The 27,944-nt window shown below is 43.3% G+C and overlaps 1 protein-coding gene across 4 annotated transcripts in view; it reads right to left on the reverse strand.

Moving 5' to 3' along the window:
• Positions 1-27,944, reverse strand: part of CUX2 (cut like homeobox 2) — a 661,979-nt gene that overhangs the window by 570,396 nt on the left and 63,639 nt on the right. For 2 of the 4 annotated variants that reach the window (XM_069214854.1, XM_069214855.1), the window contains exon 2: positions 16,701-16,813. The exons of 1 other annotated variant lie outside the window; for it this stretch is intronic. In XM_069214854.1, the coding sequence (XP_069070955.1) occupies positions 16,701-16,760 (60 nt within the window). In that variant the 5' untranslated portion in view covers positions 16,761-16,813. Of the gene's footprint in view, positions 1-16,700; positions 16,814-27,944 lie in introns of those variants that run through there. One more of the 4 variants, XM_069214852.1, reaches the window with a different exon arrangement.

Here is a 27,944-nt window from a genome sequence, read left to right on the forward strand (position 1 = left end):
TAGGAAACAACAGTAAGAGATGAAAGTGCCCGGAATTCACTAAAGACTGCTTCACCTGCTGAGGTAACTGTTTCTGAGGACCTTGCCAGTACCCCTGACTGGCTCCCTACTGGAGTTGGTCAACTAAAGTAACTCTAAGTAACTGCATACAGTGCTAACAAACCACACTTAAAGGCCTACTGACTTTAACACATGCTTTACACAATAAAGATGACAGGTGAAATGCCTTTATCAAAACATTTCATAATAAACAGATCAGGCCTAATCACTGGCTTGCCCCTATAACACACTCAGTCCTGCTGTACTGAGTATAAGCTTTTCCACGAGCCCAAAAGTGCAGTACAAGCAGTCCTTGTAACAGAAACAAAGAAATTCAGACCACTCTAATCCTTTACGAAGGGGAGCCAACATGAAGGTGGAACTTAAGCCCCGATCAGTAGTACTTTGAAAGCTGTTTATTGCTGATCACATATGGTAAGGCAACAGTTGCACTGTCAAGAGAGACCTAAAAAACTATGTAGATTAACATAGCACTGGGCATCTCATACTGTTCTCAAACACAAAACTGCACTCTGAAGTCTAAAATTAATGATGGAAGTGGTGGGGATATGTGCTACTGCCAGGGAAAAACAAAGAGTAAATAGTAATTAGTTAGGTAAGACACTTTAACAGCATGTGCTGTGGGTGCCCCTGAAAGATTAAATTCAGGTATCCATATTGCAGCTGCTTCAGGCAGCTGGATAAACAAAATATGCACAGCAGTGTGGAGGGGACACACTTTTTTGTGGAAGCACACATCTTCTGCTCAATCAAAACATGTATGGTGAGCTACCAATATGTGGGTGGAGACAAAGCTCCTCTGTGGTGTACCCCCGAAAGTTCTTCTTTGGGGTGATTGCATCACTGTTGGCAATAGTGGAACTGTCAAGCCAGACCTAAACAACAGTTACTTAATGTGCAGCTCTAAAAGAATCAAAGTCATCCAATTGGAAAGATGGTAAAGAAGCTATGCTCCAAGAAAGGAACAAAAACAAGAAGCTATTGAATATGATGCAAAAAATGAGATCAACAAGAGAGCACCTATAATAAGCAATGAGCTGATCCCAAGTCCACTGTGAGTCCTGGTATTGGCCACAACAGCTCTTTTGACTACAAAGGGTAAACGCTGCCTTCAGGCGAAAACTAAAAAAAGGAACATGATATATGGATGGCATCCCACTATAGGTGTTTCAGCAACATTCTCTTATCTACAGCACAGAAAATGTAGCCAGCATCTTTCTCTACTCACGCTCACACGTACTCATTCATTCCCATGAAGTAGTAAAAAGCCTCAGAATTCTCTCCACCTTGGGATCCGCCGAGAATGGTTGGCCCTCTTGAAGAATATGGAAGAGCTTGCATTGTCACCAATGGGCACCACCACCAGAACATTTCCCCACCAGCTGGCTAAATGCCATTGGCTCCCTCTTCATTGACAAATTACATTTCAGGCCTTCTGTGTGATCCAAATGCCTTCATTTTACCTAGTGCATTTTATGTGATGCATTCTTTATTCATTCAATCTGAATCATACTAAATTGAATCAAAGTTTGTTTCGCCACTACCGGGATATGAGCTTGTGACATTGGCTGTGCATATATTAAACAACAAAGCTATTAAACGCATGAGGTACCTCACTAATTTGCTGGTGGAATACATATCAAGGTGCAAGGTAGGATCCTGCAGAACTCCCTAAGAACAGTGCCTACACTGGCAACAGTGACAAAAAGTTTTGAAAAATGCTTAGTTTAGTGCAGCCAACCCAACATGAAGCGACCATGCCAGGATTAATTATCTTGTTAACAAGACTGGATCCGCACCATGAAGCACTCACTAGAATCAAGGGACCCAGATTCCAGCCACCCCTTTCCTATGAAAGTAAGTCCATCTTGTTAGCTCTGTAGAAGATCATGCTCAGATCCAATCAGTAATATAAGAGCAACTCTGCATCATCCATTCAGAAAGATCGACTTGGCAGAAAAACAATTCAGCTTGAAAGAGGCTGAAAGGCGGCACAGGGTGATATTACATTAGAGTTAATCAATTTGAACATAGGTGCACAGAAGATGTTGTGAATTAGGCTCACAATGTCCAACTTTGACCCACAAGGGCCGGAAATGTGCCACATTTTAGAATAACACAGACTACATGAACAATTCTGTTAGTTTTATTAGCAGAAAATGTGGGCATCGTGAAAACCTGTTAAGACTCTGGACCAACACTAGCAACCTTTATTGTACTCTGTTTTATCCCTGATGTAGGTAAAACAGTGGATGATCTGGGGGTGTGGGGAGAAGGAAGCAACACGGCATGTGCAGGGGAGAGGCTGGAGGGTATCTAAGGAGGGGAAGCAGCACCTGCAGAAGAGAGCAAGAAACACATGCACTTTCATTGAATGCTTAGGAGAAAAGAGAAAATAGTTCCCTGAACGTGAACAACAGAAGGATACAAGTCATCCAATCTAAAGGAAGGTAACGAAGTTGTGCAAGAAGAGGAAGGAAAGCCACTGAATAGAAAGCCAACCAATCTTACGCAATGGGCTGGCTCTAAGGCCACTATAAGTTTTTGGAATGGTCCACTTGAGGTCTTTCGACAACATACAGCTAAAAGCGATAGGAGAGACTTATAAAGAGAACAAGAAAAAAAGAACAAAAAATAGAAAATACCCAAGCGCAGTGGTTCTTAACCTGGGGCCTGTGGACCCCTGGGGATCTGCGACGCCTACTCAAGGGATCTGCAACTGTTTAACAAAATTAGATAATATTCAAATCCATAAATTAAAATGATAAAAGCAGATCCATAAAGAAGAAAAATTGAAAATGTGAACGGTTTTTCTATACTTGATTGTGAATTAAGCAAAACATTTCAATATTTGAGCATTTGTTTGGTGTATTCTTGTTTATGTATTTTTGTGTATTGCCTCGAGGTTCAAACCATAAAAATTGCTTAAGCCGGGGGTCCCTGTTTTCCAAATTGACTCAGTGGGGCCCTCGGATTCCAGTAATCAGTCAGTGGGGTTCCACAAATGTCAAGAGGTTCAGAACCACAGCCTATAGTGAAATATGCAATGCAGTTTGTAAATCAGAACGTGAGCAATCTATTTCAGTTCAAAGATGCAAAGAACATTTTTGTTTCTGCATAATACAGGTTAAAGTTAGGTTTTGGGATCTTTTTCTCACACCTATCCATCTCTAGGTATGTCAGCATGTACTCCTAAAAGTGACATTTTGCAAGACCCCACACACCACCCTCTCTGATTTATTTCTCTCTAATGTATGTTTATCTCAAACTAGGCAGAGAAGCAGAGGATAAAAGATAAAAATAAACTGAAAGAGAACAAGTGTGTGCAAGAGAGACAGAGTCAAGGAGATTATATATAACCTGATCTGTGCCACCGTTATCTATACTTAGCTGTGTAAAATTCGCATAGCAGGGTAATCCGAGATTACAAGACATCACAAAGCTAATGCAGTGTGGGGCTGGAAAGTGTGAGCATAGCACCTATACACAGTTTACTGCAAACAAGTACACATAACGTAGATATAGGGCCAGATTATGGGGCTAGCGGTCCGAAGACCATCAGCCTCGTGGTGGCTGCCTGACCGCTGTGGCGGTCCAACCGCCACATTAGGAGGTTGGCGGGCATACCAGCCAACCTCCCACGGTCCCCACCAGGATCTCAGATCCCGATGGGCTGACGGCGGTGCAGGTTGCAATCAGCCAGGGTGGCGCTGAAGTCAGCGCCGCCCTGCTGACTACAACCTTGTTCTCCACCATCCTTTTCATAGTGGTACCACCGCCATGAAAAGGCTGGTGGAGAACAGGTGCAGGGGTCTCACTGCCCACCACCCTTGAAATGCCCACTATCTGCTGGGCAGACAGTACGCATTTTGAGGGTGCTGGAGCCCCCAGTGTGTGGCAGCACTGCCACCGGATCTATTATGAGCCGGGGACAATGCTGCTACCCTTTTCCTGCTGGGATGAGGTTTCCGTCGGTCAGCCCAGTGGGAAAGTCGTAGTGAGGCCGGCAGGGAGGTCGACCGTCTGGCGACGACCACCCTGTCGGGAGTTTGGCGGACGGGTGTTTCCATCCGCCAAACTTTTAATCAGCCCCATAATCTATTTAAGTGATACAGCCATGAATGTGAGAGACGACAAGAGGGAGAGACAGGCTGACAGCGAGAAGAGAGAAGAGCAATGGTGAGAGGTCGAAAGGTGTAGATTAAGAAAGGAAAAGTAGAAGGAAAGTAAGAAAGGAGAAGGTTTGATAAGATAAAAAGTAAGAACGAGGGGTAAGAGAGAAAGTAAAAAAGTAACAGTAAGGAGAAAAGAGAGAGGGAGGGAGGGAACGGAGTGATAAGGAAGATGGAAGAGTGAAATCAATGTAGGAGAGGAAGTGAAACGAGACAGACTGTGATATTAGGAAGCAGGAAGAAGTGCAAGGGAGGGAGGAGGGACAGAGGAAGTTAGGGATGGAAAAGAGGGAGAAGGGTGATATATCTAGGCATTCAGTTTATATTTTTCCAGCATTTAAAAACTGCGTTTGTGGAAGGCAACATACAAAAGCGCTTGGATCTGCCGAGATGAAATAACCGTGTTGGACCTCCTGAACAACATTGGCAGCCCTGAGCTCCCGTAATTTCCGGGCATTTCAGAGTGAGATGCCTATCTGAGTACTGCAGGACGCCTACACGAAGTATAAATAATACCATATTCCATTGTTTGTCCTTTATTTCCTGGCGCTCAGCCTGCCCCCTGTAGGCCAGACAGTCCATTGCACCCTCGGCAGCAGGCCTAAGGGACAGACTGCCCGTGGAAACGCTGATGCCCTACTGCCGCACCAATGTGGCCGGCATCCCCACGTTCACACATTTCCGCATTTTTATTGACAACGGCAGCCAGTGGCAGATTTTATTTACGGCGGTGCACGACTATCAAATTTTATTATCCACCATTAAATAACAGTGCATTAAAATTCTAATTAAATCCATATCAGACTGAGCGCACAGGCCTCTTTTGCCACTCACTGCACATTACGACCACTCTGGATATATCATACAAATATAATCTGTAGCTTGTGAAGTTTTTTACAGAGCCAACAAAAGAAAGTTATTAGATACACAACAGTGGATTGACTCTTGGGACAACAGCTAACCTTGCCTCATTATGTAACACTATTGTGTAACACTACTAAGAACTTTCCAAAGCTACTAATTTCACTTTACTGAGTGCTCTGACAAAGTGGCACATGTAAATAAATTATAGGGTCTTGTGCAAGATTTGGTGTGGCGGCCCTTGACATTCAGTAAGCCAGCCACCGCACACCCCACAGAAAGGACACGGGCCCATCTTTCATGACCCAGTGCCGCAGGAGGTTACATCACAGCAACAGAAACCAGAAACAACCTTCAACACAAAAGACTAGCATTAAAAATGTTAATAAAGCAGACCTGCATGTGCTGTAAAAAACTAAAGGCCATATGTACGAACACATTTTCCCATTGACACAGAATGGGAAAAACACTTTGGTACATCTGGCCCTAAATCCTGTAATTTTGTCGTAGTATTTTCAGGGCCCCTGAAATTCTGAAATTCTGCAGAAGCGGCATTTTTCACATATGTATAGAATTACTGCATTTGAGACATAAGCCATCATCTGCCGCACAAGCTGAAGATTTTTAACTAAAAAGTGGAAAAGTGCTGTTTCTAGCTCAAACGGATCAGACATAAGTAAAAACTGGCGACTTGTGTTCCTGGGAACAGGGAGGCCTTTCGCAAGGGCTGACTGGTCATCTTTCAGTTGCTTACTGCTGTATTTGGGTGTTAAATTGGCACCATTAAGGTGGAATCTTTTCCCAGACAGTGTTACCCTGTGTTACAATGAAAAAAATAATGAAATAATGCTATCATAAAATGTGGCTCATTACTCCACATCATTTGGCTTTTCCTGACATATAATTTAGACAACCCTGCCTCATAATTTGCTCCTCTTACCCCGCATAATTCCAGGGGCCCTGAATCTTTGTATGGAACAATATGATTTACACTACCCCTATGACAGTAGCTGATGCCTGTGTGCAGCCCACTGAAGGAGACCGGACAGGTAAGCATTGGTACGTGCCCTACACTTCTCATTCTCTGAGCCCATAATAAGATGCAGTCTCAATGACATGGAAATTTGAAGAAAAAAAAGGCAACACAGTGCGCCTGCAGCAGCACCCATCAGAAACATCTTTGACCCTAATTGATAGCTAATGAGAGAAGGAAAATATTTATTTTGACTGCAAAGATTGCCAAAAGGCAGCTGTTTTAAGAAGTATAACCCCACTGGGAACAAATGATGCAAATGCACCTTGAAGCGGACTGCTCTGCTTACATGCCTTTAAAAACATGGTTGCCAAGCTTGAGGCGCCGAAGTCTCAAAATCAGAATTGTTCCATACTGGATTATTTGTGATCAACCCATGAAACACAGAGTGTCCCCTTAACTAGCATTGTCACAACTTCTATATTTTTTTTTCTGTTTGCAGTTATACAATACCGGAAATTAGGTGAACGACTCCGTGACCAATCGGGGATTGTGTCCAAAGGATGACAGAACTAACCGCCTCCATGTTCCATCTATATACAAATTCATTAATCAGCATTATAATTCAGTACACGAGGACAACAACATTAACCATGTTTGGCCCCAATCTTCAAAGCAGTCTGAGCCTTACTGAAAACAGGGTAACGCAGACTGACAGAAGCTCACCTTCATTTGCACTTGGCACTCTACTTTGAAAATGCACTTCACCACCCACCCCTGCAGGAAATGGCTATATAATATGAGGGCTCTTTTGCAACACCCCTCCCCTTCATTCCCCGCGGCAGTGACTATGGATACATGGCAGTCTGAGAAAAGGTCACTGGGGTATCGTGCAATCCATCATCTGGTGTCATTTTCCCCAGTTTGTTTCCCCTGCGGTGTGCCTGCATCATACGTTCAACCGTGAGCAAAAGGAAAGATGGCGTGCTCCGCACACCCCCCCCCAACCGCAAAAATGCATGCTCGCAATAGGGGGGTTTAAGCGCACTCGTTCACAACCATTTCCAGGGGTGGAGCCAGAGCCATTTTCCATATTTCAAGTCCAAAGGGGATTCTATAATATTTTCAGAAGGAATTTCCTCCCCTTTTTGTGTCATCAAGGGGCTCTCTTGAATCCAGACATGATGGAAAAGCTCATTACCTAAAGAAACCGCGACACCCTCCCCCAAACCCAAGCGACATGCACTCTTTGATGCTGGTCCTCTTAACCAGGCAAACGAAAAATGAGCAGACCACGAAAAATAACACAAAATGAGCCTATCAGTTTTGCACTACATCTAAAGACTTTCCTACTGGGTAGCTAGCATGGGCATTCAACATGCAACTATCCCACTAACCTTAAACTTTACCACTAACAACTGGACTAGCGGTATTGCAACTGGCTTTCTCCCATTGTTGGAGGGCATCCATTCCAAAAACAAAACTTGAGCTGTACCAAAATTAGCCTCATGATTCCAGAAACTCATTGTATGCAACTTCCTGTGATACAATTTGTGACCACATCCTTAGGCCCACAATACCATTTAGGGACCACACTAAGGTCAGCCAAGGGAAGAATAAATGAACCCACCCACAATGTATGTTGTCTAAGTAGGCCTCGCCTGTATGTAGACTTACATGCTTTTAAAGCACCTTATAGACTCAGTCATTGCAACCACATTGTTCCAGCCATGGCACCAGATGGTCCAGTTCCTGATCACTCCAACCCATCCACACGTATGCCTTGTCTTCAACAGACTGTACACAATCTATCTAACCAAACCCGACCCTTCCAGCGTTAATGAAGTGTAACCTCTTTCAGGATATATACTGATTCCATGCTTTAGTGCCTAAAGGCGACATTGTGCTGTAGGGTTTACAACACAAGCAACTAAAACAAACATTGTGAAGAAGGTTTTAATGAAGTAATGACTCCCAAAAAACATCTGCAGTGCAAATTCCTTAGTGAAGGAAAACTAGGATATAGGGTGAGTTGTGAGTTACAAACACAAATAAAGGATGTCTTTTGAACAGGTGCGTATGACATGAGTATTACCTTATTAAGTGAAAAAGCAATTTGGTGAATTGTAGTGTCATGGATATATATCTCTGAATCTCCACCTTTCTGAATTACCAAACTGAAAATTATTTTTCAAGGAAAAATTATAATTTTCATTAAAAAATGACACTGGTCAAGTTTTAACTGCTGGGAGTGAAACCTCCTTCCTAACAATTCCAATAAAATCAGGGATGTTTAGAATAGATATTTCACCAACGAACACAGTACTTGAGAAGGGGTTTGAAACAAAAAAATGGAAACGAGTTGTGGTAGAATGACTTCTATGTCTAGCCCCAACCCCCTTAATGAAGAAGGAAAAGGGAACAGAAGCTAGCAGGGATGTGAATGAACTAGGAGAGGAAAACATGTATAAAGGAGGATGTGGAAGTGGCAGCATGGTTGGAGAGAGGTAACGGCCTGGAAACAAAAAACTGCATTAAAAAATGACATGAGGAATGAGTATAAGAGGGTTAGTTTAAATAAAAAGTAAACAGGAAAGGAAGAGCAAGAAACTGGGAATTGGAAGGTCGCCCCTAACAAGGGGGAAAGGAGAGTTAGCGGGGAACGGAGGAATAAAAGAGGTGGATCAGACAGGTGGTCTCATCCATAAAAGGCAAATAAACATCAAACAATTTATAAAATTCAACCTTTTCAAGCTCTTCTTTACGTTCCAGTGATGTCACCTCAAGATGATGTGGGGCAAATCTAACGCCAACACAAAAGAATGCATGCTTCACAGCAGAGATTTCCCACATAAGGCTTCAGGTGGATTTCCCATTGCAGGGTGATGCCAACATACCTTCAGCATGAACACATCACAATATCTGTTAATCAATTCGGAGAGAATTGATAATAAAACACATAATACCAACACCACAATAATTAATGCTCTAAAATCCAAAAACGACCCTTAAAGGTAACACAAAAAATTATTTTTTTACCATTCCACAAGCTTCTACATTTCAGGTGGAAGAAGATATGCTGCCAACAATCTAACGCTGTCCCATCTAGGAATAAATTCTACAAGCTGTTTTAGCCAGTGATTGCGCTGCTAAGAGCTGTCACTCAGACACATTCAAACTAAATACTAAATTGGTCTTGTCTGATTTGGAAAGTGTTTCGTCGAACTGGACATTAGTAGAATTGGATACGCCTCACTAGTGATGGGCAAAACGTTTCACCACCATGCGAAGCTGGTGAAATTCACCATTTTTTTTTTAATGGCCTACGAATCGGAACTGGGTTTTATACCTGCCAAAATTCACTTCATCATTGAATTAGAGAACTGGGCAGATTCTACTACTGAACATGGAAAATCACCTAGGGTTGGCCTGCCTCCCATGAAAACACAACGTATCCCATGGAAGGGTGGGCGCAGGGACAAATTCTGATTGGGTGGAATAGTGGATAACTTATGTAGACCGTTGCAAAATGATTGCCTGAAGTTTGACATTTTTGTAGTCCACTTTAGAAGAACCTGTTCACCCATAAAAGAAGTGAGGGCAGGATTTTCCTCCATATACCATGGACTAAAAAATTGTGACACCAAGGCTTAGTCATCCCATAGTATAAACCAGTGGTCCTCAGCCAGTGGCGGAACTTGAAAAAGGGAATCCCATAACCATGCTGATTTAAGGAAACAAATGCCAAGATTTGCAACAAAAACATGGTGCAAAAAGCTAAAGTAAACAACATAAAAAGGAAATGAACATATATGGCAAAAATCTACATGCAAAACATTTCTAGGTTTTCAAAAACTGTTAGCTTGTAAAAAATGTTGCCTAGTATTTTTGCGCCTCTTCGCATAAAACCTAAGAATTGTTCTTCACCATTTACATGAACAAGTTTTATTATTACTATTTAAAACCAGTACCTTAATGGAGAAAAGCCTTCAACGTTAAGTCCTGCATAAGAGAGTATGACTACCTCTGTCAAAATACGTACTTTTAAGAAAATTCCTAATCCTGTAATCTGCCCCTGTGATACTATATCATTGTGCATACCGACTGGGGGGTTTCATACATTCTCTGGAATATGCTGCAAAAAAACAGTACCAGGCAACACATGCTCAAGGACGCAAACTCGTGCACAAAACAGGGCACAAGGTATGTACACAAATACACAAAACAAGCCTGGCCATCTGTCCCCATTCCTCCAGCAATTATGAAATCTGAATGTTTACTACTGGGAGGAAGTGCGTAGATTAGGCCAGACAGAATGTCCTCATTGGTGAGTAAACGCCTCGGCGTCAATAGCAGTGATGAACCCCAATCAAACCTTTAGCTCCGGCTCTCGTGTCTTGAAGAGAAGAATGGATTTACTAACCAATCAGCAGATGAATCAAACCCTTGATTTAAGTGTGGCCATAATCCCGCCCGCTCAGCGCGCGCGGGTGATTTGCGTATTCCTAAAGACAAACCATCCTGTAAATAAAGAGAGCTCGCATCCCGTCTCCTCGATGCTACTCTTATTGAGTGAGTCAGATGTTCTGCTGATTAAAAATTGATCCATTTCAAAATCTAATCAACAGAATAGGATTCTTTCATATGTTATCAAGGCAGCTGCTGACATCGAAAACCAAACCTGTTATTAACCCATGAACCCCGGTGACCCTAGCCAGACTGGGCTCCAAAAACTGTAAATTATTCAGCAGTCCAAGAGCAATATTGGAAGCCTGATGAATTTACGCACTGACTGGGGCCTTTGTGGGCGAGAGCCGATATCATAGACCCGCTGGTCCCCGGAGGATCCCAGTTCATGACACTGCCAGTGTGTGTCATGGCTATGAATACATTACCGACGTCTGCTCGCGCTCGCCAAGCAAATGGCCGCCTTCGCCCCCACCCCCTCCTTTCCCAGGACCTTTGAATTGGCCATTGTGTAGGCTGCGAGGTTGTTCACACATCATTTATACAATTTCTGCAGAACAGCTGACGCGATTTCTAAAATGTCATGCAAAGGCCCTACTCCTCCAAAAAGAATAAAAAAAGATCCCTCCTGAAGAATGGTGTTTTTTATAGCAAACCGTGGGTGTGTGTTGCTATATAAAGGACACTACTCGACGTATGCACAATGAAAACTACCTGCATGGCGCACAGGCGGTTATCTATTGTAGACTGGCACAAGCAAAATATTCCACCTAAGAAAAGAAAAGAAAATATTGGATGAGCAGCAAAGGGCCCGCAACAACACATTTCCAATGAGGCCTGAATACATTGGAGATGAAAATAAAAGAAGACAAAGAGCCCGCAACAACACATTTCCAATGAGGCCTGATTACACTACAGCCCAGAAAATAAAAGCAGGCAAAGGGCCTGTAACAAGACATTTCCAATTAGGCCTGTAGGCAGGAAAATAAAAGACAAAGGGCCCGAAACAACACATTTTTAATGAGGCCTGATTACACTACAGGCCGGAAAATAAAAGCAGGCAAAGGCCCACAACACATTTCCAATGAGGCCTGATTACACTACAGCCCAGAAAATAAAAGAAGACAAAGGGCCCGCAACAACACAATGCCAATGAGGCCTGATTACACTTCAGCCCAGAAAATAAAAGCTGGCAAAGGGCCTGTAACAACACATTTCAAAGGAGGCCTGATTACACTACAGCCCAGAAAATAAAAAAAGACAAAGGGCCCGCAACAACACATTTCCAATAAGGTCTGACTATAATGTGTGCCGGAAAATAAAAGAAGGCCAGAGTGGTTCTTTCAGGAAGCTGAGAGCTGTTGTGCGACCACAGCCAATGACACTAGATCTCCACTCATTCGATACAAACACCATGTTCAACCCCTGCCATTTGCGCTCAAGTCCACCTTCCAGTCCTGAGTCGAAGAGTTTCGATAACCTTATTGTAGCCAATTCGTTTTGTGCTGAGTTGTCACACTGATGTACTTTACAACTGTCAAGTGAATCGTCATGAAACTAAATTACATTTCTCTTTAAAGATTTACCCTACATAAAATACCAAAACTCAACATAGAAAGTCATTGTACCACCGACCACCCAAAAAATGAATGGCAGTGTGGGTCTGAGATTAAGCGCTTTGGCCCTGGAGGGGTGCCATGTACATAAACACACAAAAAGAAGCAACAACAAACCACTGATTGCACATCTGGTAAAGTCAAGGGACCCTTAGACCATGCATGGTTGGGAGAAGAGAACCAATGGAAGCCATAAGCACAAATCAGTGCCTGGCTAAAGAAGAAAGTGGAACTAAAGCGCCATGTTCCACTACTAATCTAGAAAGCTGCTCAAACCTCACACACTGCACCAAACTCCTGCCTCTTGGACTGAACTACAACCAACACCCTATCAAAAGTACACTCAAGGGGCGTCCAGCACATCAGAGCACTTCATGACCTAATCAAGGTAAGTAAGCGCTATATAAATCACACCTACGGGTTAGCTACTAACAAACAGTCCAAAAATAGCTTTGGGCCTCACAAGAGCTAGGAAACAGCTATATTCATCCTAACACAATACATAGCAGCATGTGCGCCTCTCTATGGAGAGCGTGAAGATGCTCACTGCAACGTCTACCAGAGATTGCAAGTCTTTAATCACTGACTCCAAATTAAGCGACAACCAAAGCTCTAAACCGATCGGTAACTTTATGAGACTATGGTAACGTTCACTGTGCCCTGAAGAATACTGCAGCGCCACTTACGCATTCACCAGCGCAACACCTTCTGTGACTTTCGAACAATGAGCGAACTGCAGAGAAATTCAGGGTGAGCTACCTGGGACAAAGCCAAGAGCAAAGCAACGCATGACTGGAGTCATGCAACACAAAAAGCAAACTACAAGTCAGTGTAAAGAATCCCATGAAGAAACCAAATATGCCTGCTGCTGAAGTGTGTCATTAGGCATTCCAAACAAGTAGGCCTCGTCGTTTCAAACACAAATGTTTTTCCGGGTTGGTGTTCCCCTTAGAAGAGGGCGCTTGGGTGCTAACCTGTGTTGGAGTGTAGCTTTTATTATCAAAATTAACATGAAATGTTTATGAACTAATCCATAATAATGCAGCATAGAAAATGTATTGCTGTGTTTTACTAAACGTGTGTTCGAAATGTGCCCACAGGGAGTGGCCACCAATGTATACGTGATTAATGAAATTGACTAATAATGAAATATGAATGTACTAATGTATGATTTTGTACTAGTATTAAGAGTTATATGTTAAGGATTTGCTAATTAATTCACTAGGCCTTAGCATGAGTCGGGCCTAGCTGCTCGGTTTCATTTTAAATGTGTTTTTCTAACGTGCAGTGTGCTGACTTGCTGAAGGACATGTAGTTGTACTTTTCCAGAAGCTAGAAGATGTAATCGTAGTAGATTCATTCTCATGAAGACTCGACTTGCTCAAGGAGACATTCTTGCCGAATGCAACAGTGTAAACTTGCAATAGGTACAAGGTCGTCTGAACCGGTATGGACAATGGAACTACTGACTTAGTCTGAGAAAGTATAAGTTTGAACCTGACATTCTACCCGTTGGAGACATCAATCACAGGAGACAATAAACTACGTGAGAACTGTTATGGGGTGACAATCTTAATGAGGCGAGACGTAAACCATTGGATGGAGATGATGGTGCGCCAAAACTTGCCCAATTGGAAATTAGGGGACTGTACAACAAGTTTGATACAAAATTCTTGGACACGAGGAGAAATTAGCCATTAGATGCCTTTATGAGCTATTACAAGCCATTCCTAGCCATTTTGCCATTGCATGCTGTTACTTTGTTACTCTGCCCAAAGACTTTGCTGCTTGATACTTCAAACCATCCTTACTTTGCCTTGCCCCATTCTATACTTTTCCTCCTTATGAGGGAGGTATTCCCTTTTGCCCGGTCTTTCTGAACTTTGCTGTGTTTCCTGGCTGATGGCGAATCAACTGCTGTCCTGAGGACGAAGACTGACTCTGTATGCTGACCCATTACGGAGGGTAACTATATGATGACGAATTGTAATTGTCAGTTTGCCTTTTCTTTCTAGGTACCAACTGCTTCTTTGATAGAGACCATAGATAGATGTTTTCCAAATTTGTGTTGCTAAATTGTTTTGCATAATGCCCAACATGCCAATGCTGATTCGAGGTTAGTTAAGGAATTCACTAAACGGACGCAAATAGACAAATGACTGAATCTATGCTTTGTTGAACAATGCGCTAATGATACTCTGCTATAGTTAACCCGTGTTGACGTCGTGCTATGTTCTAATGTTCATGATCTTTGCTTTGATGAAGTCTTATTCGAGTTGCCATATTCTTACAGTGCTGATGTGTTTTCTGGTATTGAGACTAATAAACTTGCTAGTAGAGTGTAATCAATAGGGAATAAACATCATAAACTTACTAAAATCTTGTGTGGTTATTCATGACTGAAAGGTCATGGTGGTGTCCGATTCTTATTAATGTCATTGATTAATTTGATTAATTTGTTATTGTGAATATTGATGAGGTTATTGACTTATTGATTGACATGTTGATTAGTTATCTCGTCTTAAGGTGTCTTCAATCAGGGTCAAAAGATTAATCGGCCTAAAACGAGTCCCAGAGTGAATAAATTATCTAGATTGGGACGCGTTATCACCTGCACTTGTGAGCCATATTGATAAAGTGTAGAAAGGGTTGTGGCTGAGAAAAGCTGTGAACTACCTAGGGTTTCAAGATGTATCAAGGCAGAGGTTGGGACCTACTGGTAACTCTCTGCCATCACTTCTAAGTCTCAATGTCCACAACTGGAAGCAGCACCTTCCAAGGGATGGCTGCAAGTAGACCTTTTTTTTTTACTCTGACGCCATCTTGCAGCATCTACAATCACAAACAATAAGGTTCTGGAATATTCTTTTGCTAGATAGCATCTGATTTCTTAAACATACCAGGACATCTTTCATTAAATGGCTGCTTTAGAACATATACATTTTTAAGAGGAGCAAACAAACAATGCCCTCATTCGTGAATATATGAAAACACCGCCCTGCAAGCTTGGTGGCTGCAACAAAAGAACAGACCTGGCATATCAGGCAGCTGTGTCCTGATTAACTTTCCACCTAGACAGCACCTGAACCAGTACCTTAGGAGTGACTTCCAACTAAGCTGTATCAGGTGTACACCTTACTGGCATGTACTGGCAGGTTATGCATAAATGCTCTTTGCACAAGGCTTTAAGTTGTGTTACGACCAAGTTGTGCCACCACCTTTTGCGTGACCAAGAATTTGTCAATCCTTTGCAATGCAAATGGGCTGTTTGCAGACTGGGGTACACACTTCCCTCTCCCACAGTATTAATGAGGTAGGGAATCAGCCGGGTGCCTCACTGCACACATTATTGAATGCAGTGAAGAAGCTCTGTAAGTTACAGTAGACCTTAATCTCAGAATTCATAGTCCACTGTCACTGTACCCCCGGTCTTAAAGGGACAGGATTCACAAAGCCACAAAAAGGGACATGGTGTGAAAGTGACATTCAGGAGAAGATGCAGTAATCTAAGGGGAAGTCGGCTGTCGAACCCATGAAGCCAGCCTTCTGCACATACACAGGACATCTTCCACTTTGAGAATGGTTAATGCCTGTCCTTGCCCAAGAATGAAAAAGGTCTGTAAAATAAGCACTTGGACATGTAAAGTCAATAATACTTTTAACTACATTAACAACAGCATAACCATACCTATATCAAAGTTTAATTAAAAAAATGTAACAATGTGTTACGCACCTTAAAGATTGGGCTCCCTTTGCAATATATCTTTTGCCCAATTCAAGAAAGCTGTGGCAAAACACTGGGATGAAGCATCATATCACACTGGCTTACTAATGCAGAACTGGTTTTAGCATTTCATAAAAGGAACCAACTAGCAGTAGCTAGTACAGAAAAGGCACATTATCTACAGATAACCACAGTTGAGACCTTGCTCAAGTATGAAATGAGCAAAAGACTTAGACTTGAACAAGATGGATGAAATTAGATTCAGCTAGATTTTGTGAGTACAGTGTGAATTCATTAAAAGGAAAAATACAGCTGGAAGAGATGTTAGTGCCAAATTAATATCTACTACTTAAGGCGTATTAGAACCTAGAGTCTCAGACAAGGAAGTTGACACTTCCTGGTCTTTGTCCTTTGGGCCTCCTCATCATGCCCTATTCCCAATCTTCACTGCTCCACCAATTAGCTAAATTAACCCACTGTATTCCCACCGCTTTAACTAAGTGAGCTACCTTAAGTCTGCACTTTCTGGTACATACGCCCCTGTTTTATGAAAAGCATAAGTTGCCCCAACCACCATAAAAATAAAAAATAAAACAACTCTCGAAAGAAGTAGTAGATTTACAAAGTATGAGGGGATGTAAACAACACTTAGGCACAGAATGTGTTACCCTACATTAGTTCAAGCATGTAGATGAGCACAGTGACATGACCTCAGAGATGGGGATAGCAGAAGCAATAGAAACGTATCTACACACACATTGTGATAAAGGAGTCAGTACACTGTGAAGACCTCTAGGTTTTGACAGATCAAAGTTTTTCTTCAGTACCTTGGTCGGCTGTAGCTGACAAGGAGTCGGTGATCCCTCTGAAGTGTCCAAGGAAGTCATCTTAAAAAAGTGGTTTGGAGGTAAGCATAAGGAGCTCAGAAGCTGAAACTTTCCTATTTGAGGGAAGAGGAAAATGTTTTGAGTTAATACAAGTACACTATAAATCAAAAGGCCCAAAGTACAAAAAAGGCTAAATCTGTTCAGTGTTATCAAGTGTTCACTATGGACACCATGTAAAGTTTTCACTGTGTGTGCTGCACTTCAGAATTAATGCCAAAGGTATGTAGCTAGGTCTAAATACTAGCATAAGATCGGATGTATACTTGAAACGGTCTGGTCAAAGCACACCTATACTGTGCTGACTCTTCCATTAATACAAATACTTAAGCATCTCTAACAAAAGCATGCTTCACTAATATACTAACATCACCAGGCAGTCACAGTGCTGGCACCATATAGTCCTATGTGAAAATCAACACAAAGTGGGGACATGTTCAGAGATGCAACATTCATCTCTGGCAGGCACTCATGGACTAGTCATCATGAAGCCATCCCCTCAACTGGCAGCCAAAGGCAGTTCGAACCTTAATACTTTAGAATGGCTTTCACCACTACACAGACATGTTCCATCACTGACTGACCAAGCCACACAAACATTACTCCAAATGCAGCATCATCCTATGCTTTTGTCTCTAACCCACATTTGTTCTGAGAGGTCCACGTATAGTATCCCAATCTCATTCTCTTGGTACAAATCACTTAATAAAAGCAAAAGAAATCAAAATGCACTACTCTTGCCTTCAATCCTTCAAGTGTAATAGACTGATTTGTAATACTTTTTCTAGGCTTTAGATAGGATTGTAATTACAAACGTCTACATACTAAGAGGGTCATTATGAACACGGCGGGAAACCCCGCCATGTGCATGCTGGAGGTCTTATCACAGACCGCCAGCCCCCTTGAGACCTCGCCGGCACCCCTTCTGCCAGCCTTTCCCTGGTGGGTTCAAGGGTTGGGAAAGGCTGGAGGAACAAGGGTGGTTTATCCGGAGGCCAGCGGTGCCCTGTCAGATTAAGTAATCCGCCACCGTCAGGTTGCCTGTTGGCAGTAGCCTGGCGGTGGCGGAGGGCTGCCTGTGGCGGCCCTCCCTTGTTCATAATATGGCGGTTCAGACCTCCATGCCGGTGGCAGTATTTTCCACCACCGCCGGCATGGCGGTCTGAACCGCCATGTTTGTAGTGAGGGCCTAAATCTTTCATGTATTATATCTCCTAATTTTTCAACTACAGCAAAATAGTCTCCTCATCTTTAGCAAAATATTAATATTTTGAAACAAATATTGCTGTACAGAAACTTGTTTTTGACAATACAATGGTGAATCTGATTTCTAACACGAGTGACTACACACTGGGAAGCACACATTAAAAAAAAAAAAAATCGCTCCAGGAACCACATTTTTGTATCACTACATTCTACTAATCTTTCTTAGAGACAGTGTTCTGTCAATTCTTGACAAACAGGATCACGGAATCATAGGAAAACCTTGCAAACTCACCACATGCACACTATACTGGCAACTTCTCCTTTAAAAGTACTAAGGGAAATATGATTAAATGACTGGGAAACAGACACTCAAGTTAGAGCTAGGGCATCAATCGTGGGACCAGCAGGGTCCAACATTTTCAGATTTTTAAGAAATTCACATAAGCTCAATTTACATTAAACATTTTGCATGGCCAGTGGTTATCTAGAAAATCTGGCTTGGGTCCACCCTACCTGAACCTACTGTGTACACCCAGTTTAGAGTGCTTGTAAGCCTCAATACAGTTTCCAAAGAAGATACACAACCTTAATGGAAAATGGCACTGACAACACCATCACATCTCTCTGGGATAAACAGAGCTGTGATTACTTTCCTTCACCTTTTTTTGTGAGTAAGGAAAAGACCAACCAGAAGTTTGAACAAATATCTCACTGCCTCTCTAGTCATTTTGTATTTTATGGTAATTGCATTTATAGAGTGCTCACTATTCCTCATGAGGCATTGAGGCGCTTTGGAAGAGTAGGGCGATACTCCAGAACCCAAAGTTAGGTTTTTATCCAGTGGTTATTGGTTATTGTTGCTAACTGGGACCTGCCTTGTGCTGTTAAGGAAACCATTCCATGTATTTACTCCAGTTGTTTCTGGTATGGTACATTTATAGGAGTTAGATGGGTGTTATCTTATTTTCTCAGAAAATGGAGTCCACAGTCCCCATCAAGAAAAATATTACCTTAAGTCCTGAACAACTGAAAGCAGAAAGCATAATCTTAAATAACTGTTTAAAGTAACACAAATCACAGCCTGTGACCTGCAACACTCCAGCAAAGCGTGCAGAAAAAGGGGTCCAAGATAGGTAGCTATTAGATATGATAAAACAAGGAGTGTCCTTTTATTTATTTCGGAAGTTTGGTATATCACTGGCATTTTACTTAGCAGCCACGTATGTGTGCCATGTGTTTGTAAGCACACATTTAAATACAATGCAATGCAGGGACTTCAGGCAGTTGTAATAGTTCAGGAGTGTACAGGTCCTTGAAGTGATTTCAGAAGGACCCGAAGTAACTGATATATAGGTGGTAGAAGCGTGAAAGCTGAGGTAAAAAGGCACATTATTATGACCCGGAGAGGCCTTTATGGTGAGCGTGACCTGGTACTTGAGATCTGATTCAGGCGCTGGTGTTCTAAATGTGCCCTTGAAGTCAAGAGATCTTCAAGACTTTTCTGAACTTGAACTAGAACTTAAGCTCAGCAAGACTTAAGGTTTAGTTAAGGTTAAGAGCTGGTTTGAGGCTTCACAATGGAATGAAAAGAGACTAGAGAAATGGCATGGTCCATCCAACAAGCTGAAACCACTCTAATATCTAATGTATTTAGTACCTATTTTAAGCTCCTGCCCCCCTTTTTTATTGTCTGCAACACTATGAAAGCTGTGTCCAAAAAAACACTGCTCACAAGCTAATGCCATGCGCTGATTTAAATTATTTTATGTCCCTTCCTGCTCAGCATATGTATTACAGCTAAATGTGTAAATGTTAAGCTGGCAGTGTTACATCTGTGCAGGTGGTTACAAACAGTGAGCACCACCACTCATATTAGGGCACCAGACATATTTTATGATTAGCAAACTTAGACCCAGAGCAAGAGCGACAAAGGCAGAAAAGGAAGAAAAAAGGATGAGAAAGATAGGAAATCAGTGACAAAGGAAGAAATCAGGCATGACAAAGGACCTGCGAGAGTGAGACAAAGAGTCAATCAAAATAAGGTGGTGGAAGAAAGAGGCAATGGGTAGAATCAAAACTAGGCAGCCTTAGTATTCTGCAACCCCAGCATTCTGCAGCACTGGCCAGGAGCTCCAAAGAAAGGTACGGAAAGTAAGCACTGCAAACTAGCCAGTGCTTGAGGAACAATATCATGTATTGGCCTTCAATAGCTTCAGGAACACAGGATAGGCTGTGTAATTCTTTGTGAAATGGCTTGCAAAACAATTTGGAAATGTGTTCTCTTAGACCTATATCTGGAGTAAATGTCTGACTGTTCTTGGATTTTAGAAATAATCCATATAGTCTTGGGGGGATCCTGTGTCCATCACAGATATCCAGTATTACACATGTATAAATAAATGTAAGCATACGCAAATTTAAGTAGTGTACATTTGTGCATGCATTAATATAAAGCAGACAAGAATTTGCACATTCAAACTCTTTTCAATTTTCCCCATCGAGAAACCTATTCCCCTTCAACTTCCTTAATGTTCACCCTACCTATTCCTCCCATGGAAAGATAACCTTTGCCTTTAACAAGAGTTAAGGGCAAAGGTTATCTGAGTTTACATGCCGAATGTAGATGTGCAATCACTTTCAGAATGGGGTTCTCAAAGACCATTGCTAATTTGGACACTGACTCCTGCAGTTGTGAATTACATTTGCAACAGGTTCCCTCTTAGGGTCAGAGCCATTCCAATATGCTGACGGCTATGCCATCTTGATTTGTTTTTTCAATTTGCTAGTTGCCACAGTAATTTCCACCTTGGTGAGCCAACTTGTTGTGCTTCACATATTTTTGTGACAAGGCTCTGCTGCTTTCTGGGAATAACAGCGTTTGCCCCCACCCAAATTTGAGTGGATTATTTCCCCTAACCAGGGGATCTCAGGTTCCAGTGACTAGCACTGATTTTTTTTCCCTGTTTGATTAAGAGAATTCAACTACCAGCACTTTCCATGCACAATCTGTTTAGTTTCCTGTTAATAGGATCATACACTTCACTGTCTATGTACTTTACAGCCCTGCGGGAATGCGATGCATGTTGTGTTCCATACATGCCAACATTTTAAAAGAGAAAAGTGGGAGATTTCTAAAAAAAAAAAATCGGGAGAATGTATTTCCCCCACTGACTTCTATGGGGCCTGAATTGGGTTACTCTTATGTATGGGATTTGCAAGTCTGCTGCTGCACGATCGGATATTTGATACGCAAATGTACTTTTGTCCCCCTTACCTGTGAGAAGCACAGAGTAAGCACTATGGCAAGCAGAGAGAGCGTGACACAAGTGCTATGCACTGACCTGCAGGAGCAGGTTACTGGCAGTGCATACTCCGAGTTACACAAGACCAGGCTCTGTCAGCTGAAGCCAGCAGAAGAATCGGGTTTTTACATGCAGGAATCGGGAGGCAGAAGACTAGCCTTGAAATTGGTAGTCTCCCGCCTGAATAAGGAGAATAAATGTTCACTGAATGACTGAGCATACATGTGATTTGTGGATGAATTTCTACCTGAAAAAACAGAGATTGCAATATGAGATGAAGGTTTCCTTAGGCCTGAGAGAAATTTAAATTATGCTTGTATAACTTTGACAATTTCACATTACGCCTGTTGCGTAAAATATCTTAAATTATGCCACTTCACATAATTATGCACTATTTACAGTAACAATTTACCACAGATAGGGCCATTCAAGGTAAAATGTTATCACAAATGTTCAGGAATAACATAACTCAAGCTACTGTTGTTTGAGGTTCTTTTGTTTAAATGTACCCTGATGCCACAAATTGACGCAAGAATGCAATTTATGGTCAAATATAGCCCAAAATGACGGATTTACACAATGTAATTACACATATTTTTGCATAGTTTTTCTGCAAATTTTGCATATTTACGCAACAGCAAATTACCACATTTTTCACATCCATAGTTTTCCTCTATGCTGCCTTTACAGACAAGACACTTTCAAAGTCAAAGACAGCCACCATACGGTGGAATTTCTTAACTAAGTGCTGGTGTTGGGCAGTAGGAAACACTGGCACAAATTAAGCACTGCATGTAACTAATACTTGCCTTGTATTAGGCCCCCCAGACTCATTCTGGACCTCGCTTGCCGAGAACACGTCTCCCAGCACCTGAGGACCCTCCACTGGCTACCGGTCGAGAAGCTTCTCATCAACACGTACAAGGTCATACACAGCACAGGACCAGCCTACCTGAATCACCACGTCTCCTTCCACATCCCCGCCAGATCCGTCCGCTCCACCCAGATGGCCCTGGCCACCATGCCTTGCATCTGCAAAAACCCCACCGGAGGACAATCCTTCACCTACACTGCAGCAAAGAGCTGGAACAACCTCCTCCTGAACCTCAGACAAAGCTGGTCGCTCACCATCTTCAAGAAGAACCTCAAGACTTGACTCTTCGGATGAGGCCCCTCTCCTCCCCCCCAGCACCCTGAGACCCTCAGGGGTGAGTAGCTGCACTTTACAAAAAGTGATAGATTGATTGAATGATTGTACCCAGTCAGGAAGCTTGCACCCTGCAAGAGAACAAAGCACCGACCAAAACCAATTTAGCTGCTTGGCAGTTCTCTTTGCAGATCTTCCTAGTGATAAGTTTAACAATGCTCGGAATATCTGCTTCATCACCACTCCGACACATCACTGGGAATGTCTGAGGCCCTCACTTTTTGTTATGTGACAGGTGCTTTCTTGAAATGAGACTATACTCAGGAAGTCTAGTGCTCCCTTGAAATATGCATTCCTTTTACTAGTATGCGCCTGTTACTACCCCACCCCACACACCCCTTTTTAGGGAGAAAGCCTAGGAAAGGATAGCCAGCTCTGGTTGAGCAAACATATGTATTTTGAAATGGTCCTACAAAAATGGACATGGCTTCCCCATAGTGTCCTTTAAATTTATAGGAACTAGCCCTTGCCTTCGTTTGGACTTTGGAAAAAAAAAAAACACTACAGCGCCAGATGGGAGCGATGTATGACTTGTAAATTTCTGCTGCTGCTTCCTCTGCAAGGTAGGGAGCAAGCATATGTTTTTTTTGGAAGAGTATTGAAGCTGTGTTATGCCGGGACGGTTGGAGCTGTGCTGTCCTTTTCGGAACAGGGGCTCTTGACGCAATGAGCAAGAGTAAGGGCCAGCAGCTTTCTTCTGTGTGGAGGACGACTTTGAACGAGTATTGCCTGGGGGCCACAAGGGCCTGCATCCAGCTGGAAGTGACTGATCCAGGACACCTGGTTCATCAGAAGGTCGAGGAAATGCTTGACAATCAAAGGACCGTGTCTGGTGGCGACTCAGAACTGCCACTATTTCCCATGGAAGCCCTTGATCTTGCCTGTGTCATCTCTTATACATTTCGAGAGAGGAATACGGATGGTAACATTTCACTTTACTGACCTATTTGCTGGAAGCCCTGATTCAAAAGTGTCTGAAACATCTCTTTGCCCCTTACACTTACTGAAGTGATGCAGTATGAAAGAAAAGTGCAGTAGGACCTAGACCCTAGATCCAAGGTCCCCATTTGCTACTCACACGTAGTGGGGATCAGTGGAAGACCTTGGCCATGTTGGTATCTCTGTCACTTCATAAATGATAACGGTGAACATCAGTTAAAAGATACTTGGCTCCTACATGTTGGTATCTCTGAGGGAGCAACTCTAGATGTTAACACAATTCCCAACATCAGTGCCCACCTGTCAAAACACTGACTTTGGAGGCCAGTTTGGACTATATTTGGTCTGCCTCTGAGCTATGTCCATTCAAGCTGTCATTGACCACTAGAACCTGCAACTCCATTAGCTTATCTCCAGAAATGTAAACAATTCACGAGCACCCTGAGACCAGCATCTTTGTGGTTTGGGAATTTCAGTTTACTTTAAAAACACATTATTGATTTTCCATAAAGTAACATTACATTTTCAAATCATTGTAGCAACTGTCAGTATATTAAATCAGAGGACTTTTCTTCTCACAACCATAGGCTCAACTTTGCTTATGTAGTTACTGTTTGATAACATGATCTACTTAACTTTTCTAGTATTTACCCACGTTTGTATGTAATAATCATGTTAATCTGTATCTGGGCGTTTTACCTCTTTTTTGTGGGAGCCCCGGCGTTTATCCCACATTCATGCTTTTCCAGACATCTGTTGCCATTCCTCCCAATTTTGTTTCAAACTTGTGCAAGCACCCATATTTATTTTCTGTTTACTTTTGGGTTTCTGGCTTGTAGATTTTAGACAATTTCACTATATACTCAGACTCTGATGCTCAAACCCAGAGAACTGCCTCACCTTGCAGCCACGGTCACTAAGAAACAAGAAACTTCAGGATGAAGAACAGGCAATCTTAGCAGGCTTGGCTCCTCTGTGGCTTTTTGTCAACTAGCAAAAGTTAATTGCATGCCACTGCCCTAGGCACTAGATGTAAATGTGTGGTTTTGGTTATGGAGTGCTTATCTCTATAGATCCCACTATTCTTATAGCAACACACTTGTGGTGTAGTTCAGTAGATGGTTATAAAATGAGAAAATGTACTATTAACCAAAGCCTCCATGAAGTCTATCTACTAAGGGGCTCCATCGGACCCTTGCCCACAACACACATACTCCAGAGGGCCTCAACCCATCAATGCCATGCTCATACCATTCTGAATGTCTCCACCTCTTTCGCAACCTTCCTAGATGCTTGCAAACATGTGACTGTCCTCCCATTGCTGAAGAAACTCTCTGCAGACCCTTCAACGCTCGCCACCTACTGACCTATCTCCCTGCTACCATTCCCGGCCAAGGTCTTAGAGAAAATCATTAACAGACAGCTCATCGAATACCTCAACGACCACTAACTTCTCAAAACCACTCAGTCTGGTTTCAGACCCAACTACAGCATGGAAACTGCCCTCATTAGTGCCACAGGTGACATCTGCCTGACTCTGGGCAGAGGAGACACAGTGGCCCACATCCTCCTGGACCTCTCTGTAGCATTTGACAGTCTCTCACCCCATCCTCATCCAATGCCTACATGACATCGGAATCCAAGGACACGCACTCCAATGGATCTGCTACCTCCTGACTGGAAGGACATAGTCAGCCTGGTACCGTACACCTCAGATGCCTGCAAACTCATCTGCAGAGTTCTGCAAGGATCTTGCCTGAGCCCGACCCTCTTCAATACATGCATGATCCCTAGAGCCAGCATCATTCGCTCACCCAACATTAACAACCTCTCCTACGCAGATGACACACAACTCATTCTCTCCCTCACGGACAACCCGCCGTAGGCCAGGATCAAGTTCAATGCCTGCATGATTGAAATCACCCACTGGATGAAGAGCAACTATCTAAAGCTGAACACCGACAAGAAGGAAATTGTCATCTTCGGGAAGAGCACATCACTGTGGAAGTCTACTTGGTGGTCAACAGAGCTTGAACTGAAACCCACCTCTCCCACCCACGGCAAGAACCTCAGGATCATCATCAACAGCAAGCTTGACATGATTACACAGTTAATGCTATCACTGTATCATTCATGCTCAAGATGCTGAGGAAGATTTTCAAATGGCTCCTAAGCAGTACCCGGAAAACAATCAGACATGCCCTGGTCACAAGCAAGGTGGAGTATGGGAACACTTTTGATGCCAGGATCAACAAAAAACTCACAAGAATGCTGCAGACCATTCAGAACTCAAGAGCCAGAGTCACTTGCAAATTTCCATGCCGCACTCACTTCAAATCACATCTGAAGGAGCTCCACTGGCTCCCCATACACAAATGAGCACAATTCTATGTCCTCGCCCACACTTTCAAGGCACTACATAACACTGGCCCAGCATACCTCAACAATTGAGACTGCTTTCGCAAACCTTCCATACACCTCCACTCAACCAGACTCCTACTTGCACAAATCCCACACATACAGAAAGCCAGATCTGGCAGTCGAGTCTTCTCCTACATTGCTCCTCAAGCCTGGAAAGACCTGCTGCTAGACATAAGAGCTTCCTCCTCACTCTTTGAATTTCACAAGAAGCTGAAGACCTGGCTTTTCGAGTAGTTCCTGTATGCTCTAGGTGCAGTTAGACTCACACCTCCTCAGCGCAAGGCTACCCTCCTGGGTGATAGTGCGCTCTACAAATCCGCATAACATAACCTACTACAGAAACGTATGTGACAAAAACAGGATAAACACACAAAAATGTAGTACAGATTCCTGTTAACTGCGCTAGGAACATAAAGAATCCAAGGGGTCAATGTGAGAAAGTAGCCTCTTTCTAGCCTTGTTACCCCCACTTTGGGCCTGTTTGTGAGTGTATGTCAGGGTGTTTTCACTGTCTCACTGGGATCCTGCCAGCCAGGGCCCAGTGCTCATAGTGAAAACCCTATGTTTTCAGTATGTTTGTTATGTGTCACTGGGACCCTGCTAGTCAGGACCCCAGTGCTCATAGGTTTGTGGCCTATATGTATGTGTTCCCTGTGTGGTGCCTAACTGTCTCACTGAGGCTCTGCTAATCAGAACCTCAGTGGTTATGCTCTCTCATTTCTTTCCAAATAGTCACTAACAGGCTAGTGACCATTTTTACCAATTTACATTGGCTTACTGGAACACCCTTATAATTCCCTAGTATATGGTACTGAGGTACCCAGGGTATTGGGGTTCCAGGAGATCCCTATGGGCTGCAGCATTTCTTTTGCCACCCATAGGGAGCTCTGACAAATCTTACACAGGCCTGCCACTGCAGCCTGAGTGAAATAACGTCCACGTTATTTCACAGCCATTTCACACTGCACTTAAGTAACTTATAAGTCACCTATATATCTAACCTTTACCTGGTAAAGGTTGGGTGCTAAGTTACTTAGTGTGAGGGCACCCTGGCACTAGCCAAGGTGCCCCCACATTGTTCAGGGCCAATTCCCCGGACTTTGTGAGTGCGGGGACACCATTACACGCGTGCACTACATATAGGTCACTACCTATATGTAGCTTCACAATGGTAACTCCGAATATGGCCATGTAACATGTCTATGATCATGGAATTGCCCCCTCTATACCATCCTGGCATAGTTGGCACAATCCCATGATCCCAGTGGTCTGTAGCACAGACCCTGGTACTGCCAAACTGCCCTTCCTGGGGTTTCACTGCAGCTGCTGCTGCTGCCAACCCCTCAGACAGGCATCTGCCCTCCTGGGGTCCAGCCAGGCCTGGCCCAGGATGGCAGAACAAAGGACTTCCTCTGAGAGAGGGTGTTACACCCTCTCCCTTTGGAAAATGGTGTGAAGGCAGGGGAGGAGTAGCCTCCCCCAGCCTCTGGAAATGCTTTGTTGGGCACAGATGTGCCCAATTCTGCATAAGCCAGTCTACACCGGTTCAGGGGACCCCTTAGCCCTGCTCTGGCGCGAAACTGGACAAAGGAAAGGGGAGTGACCACTCCCCTGACCTGCACCTCCCCTGGGAGGTGTCCAGAGCTCCTCCAGTGTGCTCCAGACCTCTGCCATCTTGGAAACAGAGGTGCTGCTGGCACACTGGACTGCTCTGAGTGGCCAGTGCCACCAGGTGACGTCAGAGACTCCTTGTGATAGGCTCCTTCAGGTGTTGCTAGCCAAGGAATCGACTGCTGACCGCGCTGGAAGCCTGCAAAACTGCAACATAGTAGCTAAGACGACTACTGCAACTCTGTAACGCTCATCCTGCCGCCTTCTCGACTGTTTTCCTGGTGGTGCATGCTGTGGGGGTAGTCTGCCTCCTCTCTGCACTAGAAGCTCCGAAGAAATCTCCCGTGGGTCGACGGAATCTTCCCCCTGCAACCGCAGGCACCAAAAAGCTGCATTACCGGTCCCTTGGGTCTCCTCTCAGCACGACGAGCGAGGTCCCTCGAATCCAGCAACTCTGTCCAAGTGGCCCCCACAGTCCAGTGACTCTTCAGTCCAAGTTTG

This window comes from Pleurodeles waltl, chromosome 11 (genome assembly GCF_031143425.1).
Source record: "Pleurodeles waltl isolate 20211129_DDA chromosome 11, aPleWal1.hap1.20221129, whole genome shotgun sequence".
Lineage (NCBI taxonomy): Eukaryota > Metazoa > Chordata > Amphibia > Caudata > Salamandridae > Pleurodeles > Pleurodeles waltl.